The sequence below is a fragment of the Anabrus simplex genome, chromosome 9 (assembly GCF_040414725.1).
Source record: "Anabrus simplex isolate iqAnaSimp1 chromosome 9, ASM4041472v1, whole genome shotgun sequence".
Taxonomy (NCBI): domain Eukaryota; kingdom Metazoa; phylum Arthropoda; class Insecta; order Orthoptera; family Tettigoniidae; genus Anabrus; species Anabrus simplex.
This window is the reverse complement of record NC_090273.1, coordinates 81,470,636-81,494,442: the sequence shown is the minus strand read 5'-3', so window position 1 is coordinate 81,494,442 and position 23,807 is coordinate 81,470,636. Positions and strand designations below refer to the sequence as shown.

Sequence of the window (23,807 nt, the reverse complement as noted above, 5' to 3'; positions counted from 1 at the left end):
CCGCTCTGTGGTGGCACACAGGTGGTTGGAGGAGCACTCCAGTGAAGTTATGACCATGGTTTGGTCCTACAGATCTGCTGATCTTCATCCAGTCAAGCATTTATAGGATACTGTCGATGCTGGTGTACGCTTTATGAACCCCGCACCAACTACACAAGACCAACTGTAGGTAACTGTGCAAGATGCATGGGTCCAGATCCCTCCAGAACGATTCCAACACCTTGTAGAGTCGATACCTCGCCATATTGCTGCTGTTTTGAGGGCTTGCGGAGGAGTAACTCATTATTAGACATTCAGTGTCTTCCCATGACGTTTGCTCACTCATTGTATGTCCTTTTGTACAACAGACAAATTACATAACTCTTTTTACACAATACGATTTTTTGTGGGGAAAATGGTTAACATACATTAAAGCCCTAATTTATGAAAGTCCGGGTGTCAACAGAGGAAAAGGGAGGAGATTGTTTATTGATTTAAAACAGTTATTTTGACAAGTTTCAGTTAATAAGGAAGAGTTCAAGAACTGGGCGCGTTGGCTGTGCATTTAGGGGCATGCAGCTGTGAGCTTGCATCTGGGAAACAGTGGGTTTGAACCCCACTGTCGGTAGTCCTGAAGATGGTTTTCCGTGGTTTCCCATTTTCACACCAGGCAAATGCTTGGATTGTACCTTAATTAAGGCCACGGTTGCTTCCTTCCCACTCCTAGGCCTTTCATATCCCATCTTCACCATAAGACCTGTCTGTGTCAGTGCAGCGTAAAGCAAGTTCTAAAAATAAATTTAAAAGTTTGAGGTTGTTTCAGTCTACAAGCACATAATATCTTACGAATTACGTACGCAAAATCTAAGATATGATAGCCACCTACAACATAAATTAGACTTTAAAAGAACATTTGACATATCTAACCAAATGTCAAAATATCTGTGTAGGCCTAACTGAAAAAAAGTCAACAGAGTTAACAACCTCATGAGAAGTTATATCATTTTCTGAAATATTCATACTGTATAATACCACATGAATGAACAAATCACAGAGAGAGAATCTTGTATTTCTCAACCAAGGAGAACAGGTTTACTGATCATCACTGTTATCTGACAAATCTTCCAAGTAGTATGGCGGCTGATCTCCTGCACATTGTCCTTGTCCTTTTGTGTTGCCATGTTTATCCTTGTTTCTGTTGCTTGTTGCTTCCTCTTCCCACACTGACCTGCCAGTGTGTCCGTCTTATTGTGTGTCCCTTTCTTGTCCTTATCTATGTATGACTTGATATATAGTACTACTTGGTTTAGTTTATTCCAAAAATAGTGGATCCTGCCTTATACCAGGTGGTCCACAAGCCCCTTGCAATCCTGTTTTATGCATCCCTTCACATTTACTACAAAGACATCGGTCCCTCTCCCTAAACCGGGGTAAGGGCGAGTTGACCGTGCGGTTAGGAGCATGCAGTTGTGAGCTTGCATCCGGGAGATAGTGGGTTCGTATCCCACTGTCGGCAGCCCTGAAGGTGTTTTTCCGTGGTTTCCCATTTTCACACCAGGCAAATGCTGGAGCTGTACCTTAATTAAGGCCACGGCTGCTTCCTTCCCATTCATAAGCCTTTCCTGTCCCATCGTCGCCATAAGACCTATCTGTGTTGGTGCGACGTAAAGCAAATAGCAAAAAAATAAAATTAAAAAACCTGGGGTAATATAAAGAGATGTGTGTGTACAGGCTAGAAGATAGCAGGAATCGTGAGCGCCACTATTAATTCATTATGGGTACCTCGAATAAACCCATAAAATAAGTACAGATACGTAGAACACGTACTTTAAAACAGGAGGTGGTCGCACGGACGGGGCACCCAGCACCATACCCAATGCGATGATACACATGGGCTTTTACAGGGTCAAATAAACAAATCAGTCCTTGGAAGCTATCAAGTATGCAACTTTACCACATCCCAGGCAAGTGGCTGTAAAAAAAAATTCTTATGTGGGATTCGAACCTCCTACCTCGAGCACTGTCCACTATCACATATCTCCCCGCCCACTTGCCATGTGAACTACTGCGACACTTGACCTACCACGCCCACTTCCCGGCCTATACAGTATCATGCTCCTGGTCTGTGCGTCCACCTCATGTTTTAAAGTACATATTTTGCGTATCTGTACTCGTTTTACGGGCTCATTCGAGGTACCCATAATGAATTAAAGTGGTGCTCACAATTCCCTCTGTCTTCTAGCCCATAAATACACATCTCGTTACATTACCCCAGTTTAGGGAGAGGGACCGAAGTCTTTCAGAATTGTAGTAAATGTGAAGGGATGCATAAAACTGGACCACAAGGGGCTGGTGGACCACCTGGTAGATGGAGTAACCGTTGGAGGTCCAGGTTTACAATGCAGTGGTTACATAAACGAATCGTATCCATGAAATTTCATTGTAATATTTGTCATAAATGGAGGATAGTAATTGCCTTCATGCAAATCAATGGTAAAATTAGCAGTAAATTAATAAAAACCATTATTTCTAGAAAAACATAGATATGTAACTACGGCAACTATTTCACTGTAGACACGACTCCTTTCTGTGGGATGCCGCTTTATCATGCCGTCTTTTGTTTCTTACTGAGGTCCAGGGCTAGCACCGACGAATGAAAATGCTGTGTCTGTGAATTCTCAGTATCTTTGTCCATCATAACTAGCGAGGGCAGTTCAAATGGGAAAATGGAGGTGAAAGGTATACTGTAATTAACACAAAAATTATTTTTGTTGAAAGAAAAATAGCATGATACTTGGAGCAGTCGTCATATTAATTAAAGAGTTATGGGCACAAGTCAACAACTCGCCCCTCCAAGTAACATCAAGCAAAGCAAAGAAGTTCAAAGAAGTTAAGTGAGGAAGACTTCACACACAAAAGTGTTACATGGTCAAAAGCCATACTGAAGCCCTGTGATGTAGTAGAATTCATACTCGTAATGTAGCAATGTATGTATGTATTTCTCTAGTTATAATGGTATTTATTAATTTAATGCTGATTTTACTCTTAATTTGCATAAAAGCAATTATTATCTTCCATTTAGGACAAAAATTATAATGATATTTCATGGATACAATTCGGTCACATACCCCAATGCAATAGTATCTTACAAGAGATAGCATGACATGTTGTACACTTCTTTTTTTTTTTTTTAATAACTGCGAGATTCTTCAGTCAGTCAAAATTACAAACTACCCAAAAAGGATACCATTAATTAAAACCAGCTCTCTGCACACAATTTCTACTCGCACTGTCATTTGGCTTTTCTTTATCTAGGATGTATGTGTTTTGTTCTTGGAAGAATATCATCAGATTCTATGAGATCACATTATTTTTAGTATACAGTATTATGAATTGAATATTTTTAAGAAATGTAAAAACATTTATATTTAAATTCTGCCCATACCTTCTAATACAAGTTAGAACTTATCTTGATGAAGTGTTCCAGCAGTGTTTCCTCTCTCTTTACTAGTCTAGCAAAGAGAGCAAGGTGGTACAATGCTCTGTCATTGGCATGAGGCGAGCTGGCTATTTAATGGACAAAAACAAGGAATCTATTCGTGTACTTCTGGACTTAAAGCTTTTGATACTCTAAACTTTGAGATTTTACTCCCTAAATTACATTCTCTTAGCTTTTCAGACAGTGCCTTATCGTGGATATATTCTTTCCTTCATGAACAACAACAGTGTACTTCTGATGGTCACAATATATTGTCATAGCATACTCTGAAGAGTGGTATACCACAGGGCTTTATGCTGGGTCCTCTTCTTTCTCCCTGTATGTCAGCAATATTTCACACACTTTTAAGTATTGCAATCATCATTGTTGTGCTGATGGCCTACAGATTTATATACATGTGGCTCTGGATGACCTTCACTTAGCCGTAGATCATCCAAACGAAAATGACCTTTCCAAAGCATCTTGGTCTTCATTGTGCAGTCTAAAAATTGACCCTAGTAACTCTCTAGCAATACTTCTGGACTATCCCAATCTCCTATCTAAAATTAACCAACTGGATCTTCCTCCCATTATCATTTGTGGCGTTCCTTGGCATTGCCGTGGATGATAACCTGTCGTGGACTGCTCATGTTTCGAATAAATGAAACGAATGTGTCTTGTATAGAACTCTGATGATAAATTTTTTTTAATATTGTGATTTTTAGCTTGTATAACACTTATTTTATTATTGTATGTCATGACTTGTTTTAACATAATTTTGGCTGAAAATGGTCTCTAGTGAGACTGAAACTAGTCCCGAATATATGTAATTATGGTACAAAAAATTATTATTAAATAGGTGGAGACTTTTTTACTCTCTTACTTTCACATTTGTAATTGCTCTTTAGTATGGATCATCATGATGTTTATTGCTTATAATTATAATGAAACTAGTATTTTCTTCTCTTCACTCTCTAAACCAGTTAAAAAAAAATTTTCCAGAAAAACCAAAAGAACAATGGTCAGAGCAGTTGTGTTGCCTTATTTTGTTTACTGTAATGTTGCGTACAAGGACGCAAGTGTGATCCTACAAAATCTACTACAAGGACACAACAAATGTAGGCTACATATGCAATCTGAGGTACTTCGACCGTGTATCACTATACACACTTATCTTGGTGACGTCCAGACTTGCAATGTACTTACCCCTCCCTAACATAAAATACTAAATTCTTCACAACCCACCTACCTGCGAAGTTCCTTCAATTACCTCTCCTTACACCATGAAAGAAATACCCAAGCATGTACCACTACCCATCTTACACTGCCGACCCACAGAACAACCATGTTTACCAACTCCTTCACAGTTTTTGCATTTCATGAATGGAACAAAATTCCTGAGAATATTAATAACAAAGCATGTCATTCTAGATTTAATTAATGGCATATTTCTCAGGTATAATCTCCTAATAAATGTGTTTTCGTTTTCAGATATTTTGTAATTTATGTTATACTGTATTGGGTTTTACAGACTGAAGACACTCACGGTTATAAATTAACAAGTCGAAACTGAAGAAAAATGGCTTCCATTATTAAAAAAAGAAGTTATATACCATTCAATAGAGGATGAATTTCATTCTCGTGTTAAAAACTGTATTTATTTATGTTGATTAGTCCATATTCTATTCAACATTGAGTGTAAATCCCTATCTTGTCTGTCTCCATTCAACCCAAGGTCAGTAGTAGTAATCAAATGTCTCATATATTTTTTGCAAGTGTTGATATTTCTGAAATTCTAAACAGAAGTGAGAATGAAAATGAGCTAGATATGTCAGTTTGTAGAGAATTGTTTACTCGTAGCGGTGACTGTGGCAGATTCATTAAAAGCAACTGTGAGTGAGAAAATTCTGAAAATGATGAATGTGATGTTGTGCAGCCGAGTTCAAGTAAAAAAAACTGAATTGTTAACATTGGAAATGGGGAGGAAATACAGCAGAGCACAAATGTTCTCTTTTGGGGACTAGTGGTGTAGTTCTAATAATACTCAGGTGATGCTATTGCCCATAAAAGTCAATTTTTACCTGATATGAATGTGGTAAACGTCTTGTGGCTTTGTACATGGACTGCTTCAGTATTTTTCACACCATGATTACCTGCAAATAGCTCTGACTTGCATAAATTAATTACTAATTCTGGGCACACAGAGGGCTGGAAAGTTAGTATGCCAGTGAGTTTAAGAATGAGTTACTAAGCACTGTTTTTATTTCATTCGTTTTTATTAAAAATAATAAAAAGAACAACATTCTTTAACATCATACCTGTGATTATGAATTAAAATACAATGTTCATCTCTCATGTTTTAAAAATAATTTTCCGTTCATCATAGAATTTATAATTGTATATTATACAGACAGTTGGATTGTAAGCCTGGAGATAATGGAAAGTTACCAGGTAGTCTAATATTTTGATGAAGGTTCATAAAATGATCTGAATTGATTTATTTACAAAACTTCCCTCAGTGGAAGGTTGCCACAATGAACAAAGCATAATGAAACTGTTACGGAGTTTTCCGTGGTAGGTAGAGGTGAAAGAAGGTGCGGGTGTGAATAGGTCTCCAGCTACGAAAGCAAAATTAATTTAAAATTTAACAAGGTTATATTTTCTTTTCAAAAACAAAGAAATAACAAGCATGGCAGGTACAAAGTAGCAAATCAAAAAAGGGTAGTTACAATATTTACAGGAATTGGGCTTCGCGCCCTGATTTTACACTGCTTGGGCAATCAGCTCAGTTTTACCCCAAACACGAGTTTTAACAGAGGGGCAGAAAACCCCATTCATACCTAGGAGCCCTTGCTCCAAATTACACAGAAAAGCCTCCACGAGGCATACAACACTCAATTTTCAAAAGAGCCACTCGCTCTCAAAATTTAAGCCTCTCCCAGGCCACGCCAAACTCCACCTTCAAGTTGTCCTCACTGGACATAGACACAGGGGTAAAATACCCAACCTACTGAGGTCTATTAAATAAAAATGGGCAATTACCTGACCTCTAAAATAACAATTTGAGAGGAGGCGATCTTGCACTCCTAATACACTTGTTTTTAAAAACCTAATCTGGCTCTAGGCCACTAATGCAAGGGCTAATCCCATACTACCGAGGTGACTTTCGAAAAGAGCAATTTGTTTTACATTAACGAAGAATAGGTTGAGAAAATAAGTTCACCTCAAGACAATGTGAGTGGGAGCTCGAGAGGGTTAGCACTCTCTATCCCAATATGTAGCTTTAAAAGAGAATATATGAAAAGAGCAGTTACATTTAGGAAAAGGTTACATGGTGGAACGCTTCGAACCCGCCCCGAGAGTTAAACTGCTGAGCTAGCAAAGAAAGAAGTTATTAATCGGCCATTACCTTGTTGTTGACCGCTGCCGAAGAAAGAGGCGCTTCCCGCCTCCTGCTATGTACTTTATACACTGAAAGATGGAACAGAAGTGGCCCGGAGACCCTAAAATCAGCAGTTTATATACTCTCGCGGAAGTTTCTAGGCGTTAGGGGAATGAGAACACCCTCCCACGAGGATTTTATTGGTTCATCCATAAACCCCCTACACAATACTAAGAAGAAACACATAATTGGTGGAAAATTAATTTAAGAAATTCGGGATAGGCTAGATTTAAAACAAGGGGAAAGAAGGGGTTAATATTGCCAACTTAACCAATGACTGAAAGAAATTTAGCAAGGAACAAACATTTGAAATAAAAATTTCTCCAACAAAATAGTTCTTTGACTCCGCACAAGGGTGCACTATTGTTGATCTTCAGTAGCGTCCTCTAGAAGAGAAAGTTCACACTTCTTACTTCAAGCGAAACAAAAACACATCAAAAATGACACAGTTCAAAAACTCAAAATTTTCCACGTGGTGACATCTTCTGAGAAGGTAGAGAATTAATAGCGTAGATAAAGTTCAGACTTCCTCCAGCAGAGGAGTTTCACCTGGCGCAAATTTTAAATTAGCGGCGTGGAGGTGTACCGCTCGGTACAGACCTCCCCCTCCAAAAGTTCCTCCAGGGGTGACACATGAAATCTGTTTGAAACAAGGTCCAAGTTATGCTGTGGATATGAAGATTGATTGCAGAAGCATTTATAAGATTTCTTAATTTGGTTTGATTCTGTTTCAAAATTTTGTTGTTGCAGGTGAAGTAAAGTCTTTATATTTGTAGAAGTTGAATTTCTGAAGGTAAACTTTTAATACTTAGAGGTGAAGAAAAATTTTGCAATTGCCACCAAATATTGCTGTTGAATTCCCAAGTGTAGTCATTGCTTATCGTAACTGTCCATGTAGTTGATGTTGATTAAGTTGAATGGCCAGACCGGCCGTTGCAGCTTGCGTCCAAAAGGAGGCCGCTCGGACCCCTCAAGTACCCTGAGATACCGCTCGCCCGCACTATGAGGGGAGCAGAGGTGTTGAAACACGCCGCGCCCGCGGTGAACATATACAGGCTGCGGGCAAGTAGCAGGTCGTGCGCCGCGCATCCGCCTTGGCCGGGAGGAGAGCTCCGGCTCGCCGTGCACCTGACGTACTCGCTGGAGAAGAGGGGGCCCGTCCTCTGCCCCAGTTGCTGCACGGCGCCGCGCGGCTGCGGGGGCACTGAAACATTAAAGCTAGGCGGCAGAATTGTGTTGGACCATCATCTTTTTGAGGGCACAGGCTTGGTGAAGAGGTTGAGGGGTCAGCGGCGTGCAGGTGTCCATGGCATTTAATGTAATCAAGCCGCAGTGTGTATAGCAGGAGACGGGAGCGTGGTAATGGCCATGGTAAGGAAAAAATGGCAGTTTAACGGATCGGGGAAGGTTTTACAAAAAGCTTACATATAAGACAAAATATTATAGAAGGGGCAGAAACCCTTAAAAGTGAAACTCAAAAAAAATATAACCTTCATATTCCTTTCAAAATAATATGAAGCAAGTTAACACAGAAATTACACCGGTTTCACCTGGGACACGTGAACTCTAAATATCCTCTCGGTGGCTGGATTACTTAACAATAAGGTAACCGGCGTAAGGAAATCCAGAATAATGCATGGCCCATGGAATCTGGGGGCAAGCTTGCCCGCGGGAACAAAGTTCTTGACCATCACCTGGTCACCTACCTTCAAAGTGGTGGGTCTCCGTCCACGATCATACCTTTCCCTAACCTTTTCATGAGATACCTTAAGATTGGCTTTAGCCTTCTTCCAAAGATCTTTAATATTATCCGGATCTATTGTCTCGGGTAGAATGTCACTCAGAGACCAGAGGTTAGAGAGCGGCGAGTTGGGAACGAACTTGAACATCAAAGAAGCTGGAGTAAATTTATGTGATTCATGAACCGCCGAATTCAAAGCAAAAGCTAACCAATGCAGGGACGTGTCCCACCTGGAATGATCTTCATGATGATAGGCAATAAGTGCGGACCTGAGATTACGATTAACCCGTTCAGCCAGAGATGGTTGAGGGTAATAAGCAGAAGTAGTTACATGAGAGATGGATAAGTCAAAACAGAATTTACGAAATAAATTAGATGTAAAAGCCTTAGCATTATCAGACACAATATATTGGCACGGACCAAAAGAAGCAAAAATAGAATTTAGGCAAGTAATTGTGGACTGAGCGGTAGCCAGCTTAGTCGGGAATAACCAAGAAAATCTGGTAAAACCATCTACGCATACAAAGATGAACTTGTTAGCATTACCCTTTGACTGGGGGAAGGGTCCTACATAATCAATGTACAGGCGTTCCATGGGGCGCGACGCTTGATGGGAAGACAAAAGGCCTACCTTGGTGGACATGGTTGGTTTACTAATCAAACAGGATTTACAAGCCTTTACTAGTTCACGGATTTCACCATCCATACCTTTCCAGATGAACATTTCACGAATCTTTTCACGAGTTTTAAAGATACCCAGATGCCCTCCTAATGGGGTCTCATGATAATACTTGAAGATCATAGGTACAAGAACCCCTGGAACAACAACTTTCATCATCTTATCATGCCTCGAAGGGCAACATAGAACACCATTCCTCAGAACATAAGGGACAACATGTTCCCCAGAAGAAAGGGTTTCCATTATCGGAGCCAGCGTCGGATCTTCACGTTGGTATTTCTCGATATCCCTAAAAGGCATGGGAGCATCTGTTAGGATGGCATTAACCTTAGATAGTATGGACTCGGAAGGTGATGAACTGTCGACCGGTTCGTGGGTCTCGACGTCGTTAGAAAACATACGGCTGAGTCCATCAGCAACAACATTTTCGGTGCCTCTGATATGTCTAACATCAAACTGGAAGGCAGAAATACGGATGGCCCAGCGGGCTATACGACCAGTACGACGCGGCCTACCTAAGACCCAGCTTAAGGCTTGATTATCTGTCTCCAGGTCGAATTTGACATGTTCCAGATAGAGACGGAACTTCTCTAAGGCGAATAAGACTGCCAAACCTTCGAGCTCATAGATGGAATACTTGGCTTCTTGAGCCGACAATGTCCTAGACGCATAGGCGATGGGGCGCCTCCCTAGTTCAGTCTCTTGAAGAAGGACTGCAGCTACCGCTGACGACGATGCGTCGGTTTGGACAATGAATTTCTTCGAGAAATCAGGCATAGCAAGTACAGGGGCATTACAAAGAGCTAATTTAAGGTCTTCAAAAGCGGCTTGTTGAGAAGGTCCCCACTCGAATTTGATGCCTTTCCTGCGAAGAAGGTTTAAGGGCGCCGCTCTATTAGCGAAGTTAGGAATAAACTTCCTGAAGAAATTCACCATACCAATGAACCTGGCGATACCTTTAATGTCCTTGGGAGGTTTAAAATCACGGATGGCCTGTGTTCTAGAATGATCGACTGCTACACCATCCGGTGACACAATATGCCCTAGGAAAGACATAGAGGGCTTAGCAAAGGCAACCTTGGACAACTTAACAGTTAACCCAGCCTTACGAAGGCGATCGAGAACTTCTCGCAGATGATCTAGATGTTCTTCAAAAGTCTCTGAAAATACGACGACATCGTCCAAGTAGTGATATAAGTACTCAAATTTGATGTCGGAGAAGACCCTATCTAGTAGCCTAGTGAGTACAGCTGCTCCCGTGGGGAGCCCGAAAGGCACGCGGTTGTATTCGTATAAATTCCAGTCCGTGGCAAACGCTGTAAGATGTTTAGACTCTTCGGCAAGATAGTAAAGTCCAAGATAGTAAAGATAGTAAAGAACTTGGCCTTACGAAACCATGAAAAACAAGAATGAAGGTCGGGAAGAGACACAGATTGTAACACTACCTTCCGATTGAGAGCCCTGTAATCAATAACAGGCCTGAAGCCTCCTTGGGGTTTCGGGACTAAAAAAATAGGCGAAGAATACGCTGACTTAGAGGGCCTAATAATACCGTCCTTCAACATCTGATCGATGATTTCTTTTAGAGCCTTCATTTTAGGTGGAGATAGCCTATAAGGTGGAAAACGGACAGGAATCGAATCCGTGACCTCAATTTTGTATTCAATAAGGTCAGTAACACCAAGAGTATCAGAGAACACCTCGGGAAACGACTGACACAATTTGCGAATACTATCAGCCTGCTCCTCAGGTAGATGTCTAAGGTCTAACAACATCTCATCCTGGGTAGGCGAAATAGAAGAACATGATGCAGAATTACACTTTAATAGAGGGATATTACAATTAGAGGCAAATTTGAAAGTGCAAGACCTACTCTGAAGATCGAGCACAAGACCAGTGTGAGAAATAAAGTCCGCTCCCAATATAATGGGGCAAGACAAATGCTTGGCCACAAACAATTTAACTTTCCATGTGAATTGAAAAATACGAATTTTGACATATAAGGAACCGAGAATTTCTAATGGAGAGGAATTAGCCGAAACATATTGGATCGCCGACAAACAATAGTTAGGAAGCTTACAAACAGATTTCAATTTTGAATACCAATCAGCCAAAATAATAGAACAAACACTACTTGAATCTAAGAGAGCTGTTATAGGCTCGTTATTTAACTCAATTTTGAGAAAGGGGACCGGTGCGGGGGAATCCGCCGCAATCCTAAGACACTCTTTGGGACCTTCAAAAGATGAATTTGAAAATTGCTCATTCCCTGAATTTACAACCTGTTTACCCGGGGCTGAGTCTCGGGAAGATGGATTAGTCGACTCAGCCGAAGCCACTAGTCACTTTTTACTATTGGCATAGGTGGAATTTGCACCAGAAGTTGAGCAGGAGGGGGTGCTATTCGAATTGGGACAATTCTTGGCGATATGTGAGAAAGCCCCACATTTAAAACAGCCTTGTGATGACCCGGCTCCATTCCTTGTCCCACTTGACTTGATCAGTGGACACTTGTTGCGCAGATGGTCAGGCGACCCGCAAGCATAACATTTACGGGGATTGACTGGTCGGCGAGGTGGAGGCCGAGTATTACTAAAGGAAGGCGGGGGTTCTTTCGCGACACGCAAAGAATCGGCGTATCTAACTCCTTCCGCTGAGACGGCCAATGCTTCAAGTTCAGAGAAAGTTTGCGGGCACGCCGCGAAACACAAATATGACCTGTAGGGTGGTGAAATCCCTTCCACAATAGCTTGTACAATCTGATCCTCAGGGAAATGAAGAGCAAACACCCTAGTATAAAACTTAATGTCCTGTATGAAATCAGCCAAGTTTTCATCCAAGCGTTGTACACGGTAATAGTACTTCTGAATAAGGGAGGACCTGGCCCTAGCCGGGATGAAGTTAGCTAGCAAATGGGCATGGAAATCCTCAATAGATGATTGCTCGGCCATGGCTCTTACGATTTTATCTGAGAGAATACCAATAGCATACGGATAGATAATTTGCAAAATTTGACATGGAGAAAGAGAAAACACAAGGGCATGATCCTGAAATTCAACTAGAAATCTTAAAAAAGAAATTACATCACTGGTGGTATTAACGGAAAACTTAGAGATACCTCTGAGCAACATTGCCAATGGATGAGGCAAGCTGCTAAACCCGGGTGACATAGTAGGTAAAGGTTTCAATGGCAAGGTAGTTAATTCAGAACGGATGTTACTCAACGATGCACGGCGTTCAGACTCGTCCAATGGGGCAGAAGTTGTTTGAGCAGCAACGGTTATCCTATTGACTTCTCCCTTATGAGGCTCTTCCTCGCTACCTACATTCACCGTGACGGGTTGATCAGTTTTGGGAGGAACCTCCCCAGTTAACAATTGAGTGACCTTGCTAGATAATTCAGACATATTTTCAAGCAGCGTACTAGCTTCCTTCTTCTGAACGTCATTCAACTTCAGAGACAACAGATCATTAACTCTATTTGAAAAGTGATATAGCCTAGCTTGCACACGCTTAATTTGATCATTTTCATCAAAAAAACTAACTACAGAAGCTAGCCCAGTAATATTCTCCGTGATCGTGGAAAGAGAGTCGTCAATTTCTTTCTCTCCCAAATTGGGGATGGAAATGGGCAAATCTAGGGACTCTCTAAGCTTGTTTGTGTCTACTGCAACCGTGCCTCCAGATTGTACATTTCTAATAGTCAATTCATAGATCAACTCCTCCTTGCGCAAATAGTTAAGATGGAGAACATCGCGAGGGCCGGGCATGGTGACAGAACAATTTTGAAAAACTCAAAAAATTCCAGCAACTGGGAAAATAGTTAGAGTTCGGAACAAACAATGTTTAGCCGTCAAAAGGGGCTAAATTGAGACCCATTCAACCACGCTCTGCTACCACTTGTTACGGAGTTTTCCGTGGTAGGTAGAGGTGAAAGAAGGTGCGGGTGTGAATAGGTCTCCAGCTACGAAAGCAAAATTAATTTAAAATTTAACAAGGTTATATTTTCTTTTCAAAAACAAAGAAATAACAAGCATGGCAGGTACAAAGTAGCAAATCAAAAAAGGGTAGTTACAATATTTACAGGAATTGGGCTTCGCGCCCTGATTTTACACTGCTTGGGCAATCAGCTCAGTTTTACCCCAAACACGAGTTTTAACAGAGGGGCAGAAAACCCCATTCATACCTAGGAGCCCTTGCTCCAAATTACACAGAAAAGCCTCCACGAGGCATACAACACTCAATTTTCAAAAGAGCCACTCGCTCTCAAAATTTAAGCCTCTCCCAGGCCACACCAAACTCCACCTTCAAGTTGTCCTCACTGGGCATAGACACAGGGGTAAAATACCCAACCTACTGAGGTCTATTAAATAAAAATGGGCAATTACCTGACCTCTAAAATAACAATTTGAGAGGAGGCGATCTTGCACTCCTAATACACTTGTTTTTAAAAACCTAATCTGGCTCTAGGCCACTAATGCAAGGGCTAATCCCATACTACCGAGGTGACTTTAGAAAAGAGCAATTTGTTTTACATTAACGAAGAATAGGTTGAGAAAATAAGTTCACCTCAAGACAATGTGAGTGGGAGCTCGAGAGGGTTAGCACTCTCTATCCCAATATGTAGCTTTAAAAGAGAATATATGAAAAGAGCAGTTACATTTAGGAAAAGGTTACATGGTGGAACGCTTCGAACCCGCCCCGAGAGTTAAACTGCTGAGCTAGCAAAGAAAGAAGTTATTAATCGGCCATTACCTTGTTGTTGACCGCTGCCGAAGAAAGAGGCGCTTCCCGCCTCCTGCTATGTACTTTATACACTGAAAGATGGAACAGAAGTGGCCCGGAGACCCTAAAATCAGCAGTTTATATACTCTCGCGGAAGTTTCTAGGCGTTAGGGGAATGAGAACACCCTCCCACGAGGATTTTATTGGTTCATCCATAAACCCCCTACACAATACTAAGAAGAAACACATAATTGGTGGAAAATTAATTTAAGAAATTCGGGATAGGCTAGATTTAAAACAAGGGGAAAGAAGGGGTTAATATTGCCAACTTAACCAATGACTGAAAGAAATTTAGCAAGGAACAAACATTTGAAATAAAAATTTCTCCAACAAAATAGTTCTTTGACTCCGCACAAGGGTGCACTATTGTTGATCTTCAGTAGCGTCCTCTAGAAGAGAAAGTTCACACTTCTTACTTCAAGCGAAACAAACACACATCAAAAATGACACAGTTCAAAAACTCAAAATTTTCCACGTGGTGACATCTTCTGAGAAGGTAGAGAATTAATAGCGTAGATAAAGTTCAGACTTCCTCCAGCAGAGGAGTTTCACCTGGCGCAAATTTTAAATTAGCGGCGTGGAGGTGTACCGCCCGGTACAGAAACAAATAAAATTTTAATTTTGGTTTATATTAATTTGATTGTTTATATTATTTTCATAATGTCTTTAAACTATGAGAGCTATAGCATGTAGCAATTATTTCTCAGCAATGAAATGGAACCTCGTAAGACTAACAAAGAAATAGTTTGTAGTTCCGGAACGTCTAAATTAAACTGCTTCCAAAAATTGACAATGAATCGAGGAATAGTCCCTTGAGCTCCTATCATTAATCCTATAAGTTATGGTCTGTTCATAGATAAGCTTCTTTTCCCTATCAACGTCTTCTGGCTGGTCTGTGGATATTTCAAAACTAACTGTGGGGTCTATTATATAATCACACCTTCTGATTCTTTGTAAGCTATGATGTCATTTCTTCTACTGCTACTTATCGGCAAGTCTAGATACCTCTTTGGCGACCCTCTCACTGTTTTTTCTGAGGGAATTTGCTCCTTTGCTTTTAGCAATATGGTTCCTTACTATAGTCTGAAAAATCATAAAATGCCAATTGAATTTAAAGAAATTCAGGGAAATAGAGTGAATGTAGATGAATTAATGAAAATGAAATGAGGGGAAGCTTTGACAAATTTATTATACAAGAATTTACTGAAGAAGACCTGTAATATAGAGTAAGATCTGAAAGAAATCATTGGATAATTCAGGAGATATTAATTTGAATTATGAATGGCAAAAGTACAAACAAATAAACAAAGAGGGTACATGGAAGAGTAGCCAGCTATAGATGAGGGAAGGAAAGTGTATGGAATGTTCTTGAAGTATTAGGAATTCCTGCTTTGTTTATTTACCATTGCCTGTTATGATGTTCTTCATAATCTTGTTGGTAACAAAGTTAAATGTTATGTTTGTAGTATGATAAACGGAGCAATTGAGTTGGCTACCGAGATTGCATCCAAGAGTCCTGTTGCTGTGCAGGTGACCAAACGAAACCTGGTGTATTCCAGGGACCACTCTGTACAAGAAGGACTTGACAATATTGTAAGTAGATATCTCTATGTACATTTGAGTCACTGATAAAAAAAAAATCTGTTATAATACTCTTAAACATTAGTTTTAGTAATAACTAACTGAATTACCTGTCATTGATAGGTGGCCTCTTAAAACACAATTACCACCACCACCACCACCACCTCCTGACTGAAAAACAAAACTGTACTGGCTGAAGCTAGAGACATGAATGATAGATTCATTCATTCCTTCCCTCATCTGGAAATTCTTCTCCTGTACCAAGAGCTCCCTCTGTTCCAACGAGTTTTATTATTAATCATGCAGCATGTATGGTATGGTTCATTTTTGGTTCATAAAGTGGGAAGTGCATATTTTTTCCGTTATTTGATACTAATTATAACAGCAATAGTAATATCTATTTAGGATGGAGACTGTGGTCCATGAAACTGTTAATTCTTGCTGGGATATTTGTTTATTATTTTTGTATTAATCTTAAATGTAATTTTACATTTTTTGCAATAAACGACGGGGCAAATCCAATCAATCAACGAACCAGGCATGGTTAAACCAGTCAACTTAGTTGAGCTGAGAAAATGAAGTAGAGAAGGAGAAAATGGCTTACCTAGGGAAGGACATGAAAGACACGCCCATCTTACAATGAAGCCAAAAAATTTAAATAATCATTATTAGTTAGAGAGGAAGAAGAGCACAGTGTGATATATCATACACTGACAATGGGGTGCATGTCAAGGGGAAAGCAGCTGACAGACAAAAGGTAGAAAGTGGGGAGCTATTGGATATTCAGGTCTCTATCTGCTCTTACTGTATGTTTGCAGTTTTTTTTCTTGTGCCGCTCCCCCAATTTGATGAAAAGTTTTAGTCCTTTCTTCGTGCAGCTTTATAACTATTCACTTCTGGCTGTTTGAAGGCTGCCTGGTAGCCATGATCATTAAGGCATAAAGTCTCTGGACTGACACTGTGGTTAACTGGTTAGAGTCCTGTTGGTCAAAAAATTTTCACCATCAGAATGTTGGCCAACAGGGTAGGAGAGATGTACAATTTCTAATCACTAGATTGCGTGCCAAACGTTTGGATCAATTCAGCTTCTGGAGATAAGGATATTAGATCCTGAACCCTGTTGATGTAGTGATTGATTTGGGATTTCAACCACTTTATTTGGTAATCAGATGGTTCCATTTCTTTCAATTCACTAATAACAGTTGAAATTTCTGATAGAACATCGCTAATAAGTTGTGCTGACTCACCCAATTTGCAGGTTACATTACCAGGTTTAACCGGGCGGCAAGGCCAGCTAAAAGTAGGGCAACATCACCTGAAATAAACCCAGACATCTCCACTTCCCGCACTTCCAGCTCATACAGCAGCTCTTTTTTTCATAGCGTACGTGGGTGCAAGACAGACCGGGTGGACATTTTGACATGAAACAGAATAAGAAATCACAATAGAATACAAGGTAATCATGCCTTTCACCTTACACTCCAAGTACAGAACTATCTCTTATTTTTGATCAGTATATTGATCTAGACAGACCGACCCTTCAAACTAGTTCCAAGAAGGAAAAACAATAACAATGAGCATCAAAATACAGTTTCAGTAGTAACCAAGCCTCTGATATCAAAACATGGTAGCCAAAAAATCGTAGCAAAAACAAACGCGTGGCTAGCTACAACACTGTTGTATTTCCAAGTAATTCACTGCAACAGTTATTACACGACCAGGGACTGATCAGTACAATTCATCAAGCACACTTACCGTAACAGTCCCCAAAGCAAGTCGCGTTTAAATGTGGAAACGATGTAGACCCAGAGGCAAGCAAATCAGCGAAATCTATATTCAATATACTGATCAAATAACAAGACCATGTTTTAGAAAATCAACTTTAATTAATTGAAAGAAGTTTAAAATTGTTTGAAATAGTGTTAACTCCCACAAGAAGGAAAGAAAACTTAACTCAAATTAAAATGAAATGTAAGACAAGAAAAATCTTTGTTAAGATGTAAACAACATAAATCATTTCACACACGGGGCTACCCCTTCAACTAACAATCAATTTCAATTAAATTTAAATTCATATCTTAATTTGGTATACAACCAATTAATCAGGGAAAGAAATTGTTAAAATAATTATTTGATGATTTTCGGAAAACTTGACTGCAGTCTTTGAGCGAAAGCAGTTTGTTTATGAACTATCTTTAGTTACTTGGTCGGATAACCCAGAGATGATGTATCACATTAATAAGTTCCACAAAGGAAGAAAAGTCAGAATAGCAAAATAATTGAAAGTTACTTAAGTTACAGGACGAAGTTAATACTCGCAAGAAATAATCATTAACTATCCAAGCATAAGCACGAGTCCACCAAGATTCGTTCAGCACGAATAGGCAACCAACAACATTACCAAGGCAACGCACACAATTAAGTCAATCGCCGAACGTCAAAAATTGAAATTCCAACTGAGTTAACACACTTCAAATGTCATAATTAACAAGGGTACACACCCACTAACAGTTTAAGAAATGACCTGGAACGCAATTACATTACTGCTTAAAAATCACTTTCTTAAGATCGGAGGAAAATATATATATATCCACAACCAAATTTAGGTACACATACAGGGAACGATTCAGTAACAGTTCCATCTTAGGCTTATATTCTTTTCTTGACTTTAGCACGGGGTCCCAGAAGAACAAAGAAATTACTTAGTCTTGTAGGAGATAAACTTAAGATAAATAAATTCTGAGATGTGTCTGGCCTTTCGCTGGATGGCGAATACTTCAGCCGGGGTCGTGTTTCATCCTCCTTCCTTCTGGATTTACTAGAATTCGATTAAGCGTTGACCAGCGTTGACTATCAGGCATTCACTGGCTAACATTATAAGTTCAATAACACGTCGACTAGGTCAACAAGACCCAATTTATGGATGATAATTTACACTGATGCAGTTTCCAAATATACTAGATAGTCAAACACACATTATTACGCCAAGATTCGCCATACATATGTCTAGGTAATGTTAACTGGGTGGTCTGTAAAAACGGCAGGGTGATGCGCCCATTAAAAAGGTCCTAGGGAGAACACTGTACTGTGTTGTGCGTCAGCACGCGCAGAATTCTCTATACATCAGTGTTCAACCATAACCTCAACTTGACCAAAAATGTGCTATACAGCGTTGTTTGGGAATGCTTTTTTTTCATTCGTCTCGCTCAACATGTCAAGTTGCCCTCATACTTCCTTTCTGTTTGCTCCTCATACTACAAGAGAAATGCAATTCAGAATTACAAACATGTATAACAAATGTCTGAACTGTGTTATGGCAAAAAATCAGAATGGTTTAGAACAGACAGAGGAGTTCGACAAGGAAGTGTACGGAGATGTCTATTAGGTTCAACCTATTCAATACTAATTATGTTTTGATGTTACTAATAAGCTTTATTTAACATGGGACTGGTTTTGACATTTTAAAATGTCATCAGCCATAAAATAAGTCACAAATATATAAGCAATGACATAATCAACCTTTGATAGGCTATCATTATAGGAACCTTAAATTAAAAATCGTGAAATTTAATGTGTATTATGTCACAGTTCAACAATATTTTGTATAAACAGTTGCTGCTGACTTACAGGTTAATTGTAAAAAAATCTGACTCAGGTTACCTGAAAGTAAGTTTTGAAGTTAAAAATATATATACTGAGCTTGATAGCTGCAGTCTCTTAAGTGCGGTCAGTATCCAGTATTCAGAAGATAGTGGGTTTGAACCCCACTGTCGGCAACCCTGAAGATAGTTTTCCATGGTTTCCCATTTTCATACCAGGCAAATGCTGGGGCTGTACCTTGATTAAGGCCACGGCCGCTTCCTTCCCACTCCTAGTCATTTCCTATCCCATCGTCACCATAGGACCTATCTGTGTTGGTGCAATGAAAAACAAATTGTAAAAAAATTAAAATATATATATAATTGCAAGGTTAACTTTAAAAAAAAAATCATACAACTTTCGGGTGCTTGGTTTGGTTGAGTTGTTTTTGGAGGTTTGTGGTGGATTGTGGAGAAATATTCTTCCAGTAATTCAGAGGCTTACAGACTGAATGCTGGAAGGCATAATAGTCTATAATGTATGTAGATCTGTGTTATTCATTGTGATATAAATCATATTTGTTATCAGAACATAAAAAGTGTTAGAATTAATGTCCCTGCTATATAAGTAATTAATAACTTTGTGTATCTTTTATTTTAGTTGGACTGGAACATGTCCATGCTTCAGAGTGAAGACTTGATGAATGCTGTGATGGCTCAGATGTCGAAGAGTTCTCCTCCTGAATTTTCAAAGCTCTAATTATTGACAGTTTTACTGTGGATTTTTTTTTTTCTAACTGGGTGTGTTGGGGTATTGGCCACAAGTTTTGACGTAAAATATATTGCATGTTACGTATTGTTGAAATAAAGTACCTAGTCAGTATGGGTTTGAAATGTTATTGTTGAGCAAATCTGAGACCTGGAAAATGACAAGTACTGTAAGGAGGAGAGTAGAATTCAAGCCAGCAAAAGTAAATACCTAACAAGTATGATAGGAAAGACAGAGTGAGATTCAAAGATGTTAGAAAGGCTGAAGGGGAAACCTGAATGAAACTAAGATGGTTTGGACATGTAAAGAGGAGGGAGGAGAAAAGAATACGAAAACAGGTGGTGGAGATGAAGTTCAAGGGGAAGGAGAGCGAGAGGGAGACCTAAAATTAGGTGGATCAATTCAGTAAGCAGAGTGCAAGAAGAGGAAACCTGGACTGGAATAAAATGGTGGAAGAGGAAGGTGGAGAAGTATCATAAATGCCGCGACCCAGCAGGAGTTGGATAAGGGGAAAGTAAGACGATTACGGTCCATGTGTCGTGACATTTTATGAAAGAAACTCTTCACCTCGTAGTTCTCTCAAATGTCGGCCTCCTTGCCTAGAAGTAATTTTTAGAAAACTTTCCTGTTTTCCTAACACTCACTGATCAAGTACGGTTTTGACAATATATATGTATTGTACGTCAAAATGAGCTTGTAATATTCTTATTTACAGTACAATAGTGAATTTCAGGAGTAAATATACACCAGTCGCTATTACCTGCAATTGTTTCTCTATGGTCACCAAATGTATGATATAACATGACTTTTAATGTTCAGAAAATGTGTGTCCTCTCCATACTGTACCAGGAAACAGCTAAGGACGATTTCCACTCAATGATGTATTCAAAAATAGCGTACATTTTCTATTTATTCACTCCAGACGCTTGAAAACATGTCAAACATCAACAAGATGCATTAAATTGGTAACTTTTGTTTAACCTCTGTGCATGAAACTGTTGTTGTTTTTGTGATACACTGCCAGATGCAAGGAACAGGATAAACTCAGCTTGGATGAAGTGGAACAAAGTTACGGAAGTTCTTTTGAACCGGAAGATCCAGAAGATCAGAAACAGTCGTTTGTCCATTAGCACTGAACAGGGCTGGCCAGTCACAAAATGACCTGAACATCATCTCCATGATATGGAAATGAGGATGCTTCGGTGATCTCGGGGACTCACTAAATTGGACCACGTAAGAAAACAGGGGAGTTGCTCTAGTTACTGATAAAATAGATGAGACCCACTTGAGATGGTATGGTCGTATACTGCGCAACAGTAATACCTCAGTTGTGAAGATGCCACTAGTTTTGAACTCTTGAGAACATCTACCACGGGGCTGGCCGAGGAAGAGATGGCTTGACGCACTATGGGAGGACGTGCTTGGTGGGTGTTACTAGAGTTGACACCAGTGATTGAAAGCAATGGAAAGTGAAGTGCAAAAAAAAACAGACCGTGCAATTACATCAGATAAACGCTAGGTAGAAGTAGTAGTCATTACTATACTTGACATTCTTCTGTAGTCAAACAGTTTCCTAAATTGCTGTGGTCTTACAATTGATTAATGATTTTTCCTGGCGTAAAACAATGTCGTGATCTGTTTCACAGACAACTTGTCTTGTTCACTGATGTGGATCACTGCACCATTATTCTTGTATTAAGATCAAACACAAATTTTCTCATAGCCATAGTGAAACTACTGAACCACAGGTGGTGAACTGTAGATATGTCTGACAGGTTAGTTGTAAAGGAAAGTACCATACGAAAATTGGATTGTCCAGACAGTCTAGTCGGTCGAACGAAATACCCAGCCGTTAATCTCCAGAACAGAAAGACTGGGAAAGGACGTGTGTAACGTACCATACAGTACCTGCTCTTGCATCACAGACGTATCTAGAAAGTAGAGGATGGTTAAAATATCAGTAAATGATCCATTAGGAGGATCAGAAATTTTTCATTTAAGGGCATGTTTTGGGTTCTGTTTCTGCTTAATCCATGGTGGTTTGCATTACATTTTACGCCCAAGTCAGGAGACTTGAGATAATTTTTTCTTAAACACACGTTACTGCTTAATAGAGAGTAAGTTTAATACAGGTTTTACTGTATAGTTCTTTATTACAGGAACTGACCCTCAGTGGGCTTGCCATAAGACAATGTGTTACTGAAAATAAAGATGGTTTCTCACGAGGACAACTGACCCTCTTGTCGCTGCCTTGGCAGTTGGGATAGGAAAATCCTCTTTTATTGAAATTTACTCCAGGTCCCAATAATCAATGCTGGCGAGTGCACACATTTTTGTCCTTCATATACATTACATTGAAGTTTTATAAAAATATAAATTAGTTGTTAAAATGTTGTTTTGTATGTTGGGAAAACCCCCATATATCTCTCTTCTTCCCAAACCAATGAGTTCTGATGGTAGTAGTTTGAGGGTGGATTGTTGATGTGCACTTACTTTTCAGACTGACTATGCATAGTAAGAGATTTGTTGAGGTTGGTAACCTTGTGATTAGAAGTATTAAATTTTATATTTTTATATGATGTAATGAACATTTTAAAATTATATTTACATATTCTAAAATTGTTACACTGGTATAAGTTCATTGGGGGAGATACCTATGAACATAAATGACTGAAACCATGTATGTAATAATGTATTATTAAAACATTTTTGAAACAAGTGAAGACGTGTTTGATTATTACTAACATGATAGACTCCTGTAATCAGGCAGTGCTGTATTCTCACCAGTATTGTTTATTTTTCATTTTATTTTTTACAGAGAGGATTAAAACCTCTTGCTCCCTACTATCCCACTCAAATATTTTCTACCCTCTGCGTGTGGGGGACGCAGACGAAGAATACACCCACGGTATCCCTTGCCTGCCGTAAGGGGGCGTAGAAGGGATGATAAAATTAGAACCATGAGAATACTTGTGATTTGTACCATTTTGTGCGGAACACCATGGGTTGATGTTGCTTGCAACTAGTACCATCTGTCAAAAACATATCAGATGTAAGGCTTTTTAGGCGTTTGCTCTATTAACCAGCGTTTCGTCTTAGGTCTGACACTAGACTCATCAGATATATTTTTGACATGTTCTATCGGTGAAAAATATCTAATTCCCTCCATGGGAATTTAGAATTTTCCATTCGGAATAATTCCATTGTGGAGATTAATTTTCCATATGCAGTTATCAGACTGTGCCTCTTATAAAGGCTTCTGATAAGTTCACCTGAAATGATGAGGAGAGTCTTCAGAGATTATTGAAACCAGAGCTCCTCGAGAATGCAGAGGTGATCTACCCAGAGCTCTGTAGTATGAACCTCCTCGTTGTACTTTAAATGGAGAGCAGTTGACAAATGTACAGGAGTTCACTTATCTCGGTAGCAAAATAACAGTAGATGGAAGAAGTAGAAGAGAAATAGTCAGCCGCATTAGCCAAGCCAAAATAGCGTTCAACAAAAAAGGAAAGCTCTTTACATGCAAAAACATTAGCTTGAGCCTCGGGAAACATCTTGTGAAGGTATACCAGGTAGCTCAAGAATGCCGTACTTTCTACTTACAAATGTCCCGCATGCACAAATGTAGAATGGGATGTCTACCAACTGATTTTCACAGGTGCACTACTGCCAGCGGGTAGGTTACGTCAGAATATGAAGAGATAAGGACCAGCCTGTCGCTCGCAGCATGTACTCAGCGTTACAGGTCTAATGCACCCCTTGCAATAGTAAACAG

General features: G+C 39.6%; 1 protein-coding gene across 1 annotated transcript in view; it reads left to right on the top strand.

Annotated features, from left to right (window-relative positions):
- LOC136881298 (delta(3,5)-Delta(2,4)-dienoyl-CoA isomerase, mitochondrial) overlaps positions 1-22,755 on the top strand; it is a 92,785-nt gene extending 70,030 nt beyond the window's left edge. The window contains exons 7-8 of the mRNA XM_067154098.2: positions 15,571-15,697; positions 19,925-22,755. Coding sequence (XP_067010199.1) covers positions 15,571-15,697; positions 19,925-20,023 — 226 coding nt within the window. The 3' untranslated portion in view covers positions 20,024-22,755. The remainder of the gene's footprint in view (positions 1-15,570; positions 15,698-19,924) is intronic.
- The last annotated feature ends 1,052 nt before the right edge of the window (positions 22,756-23,807 follow it).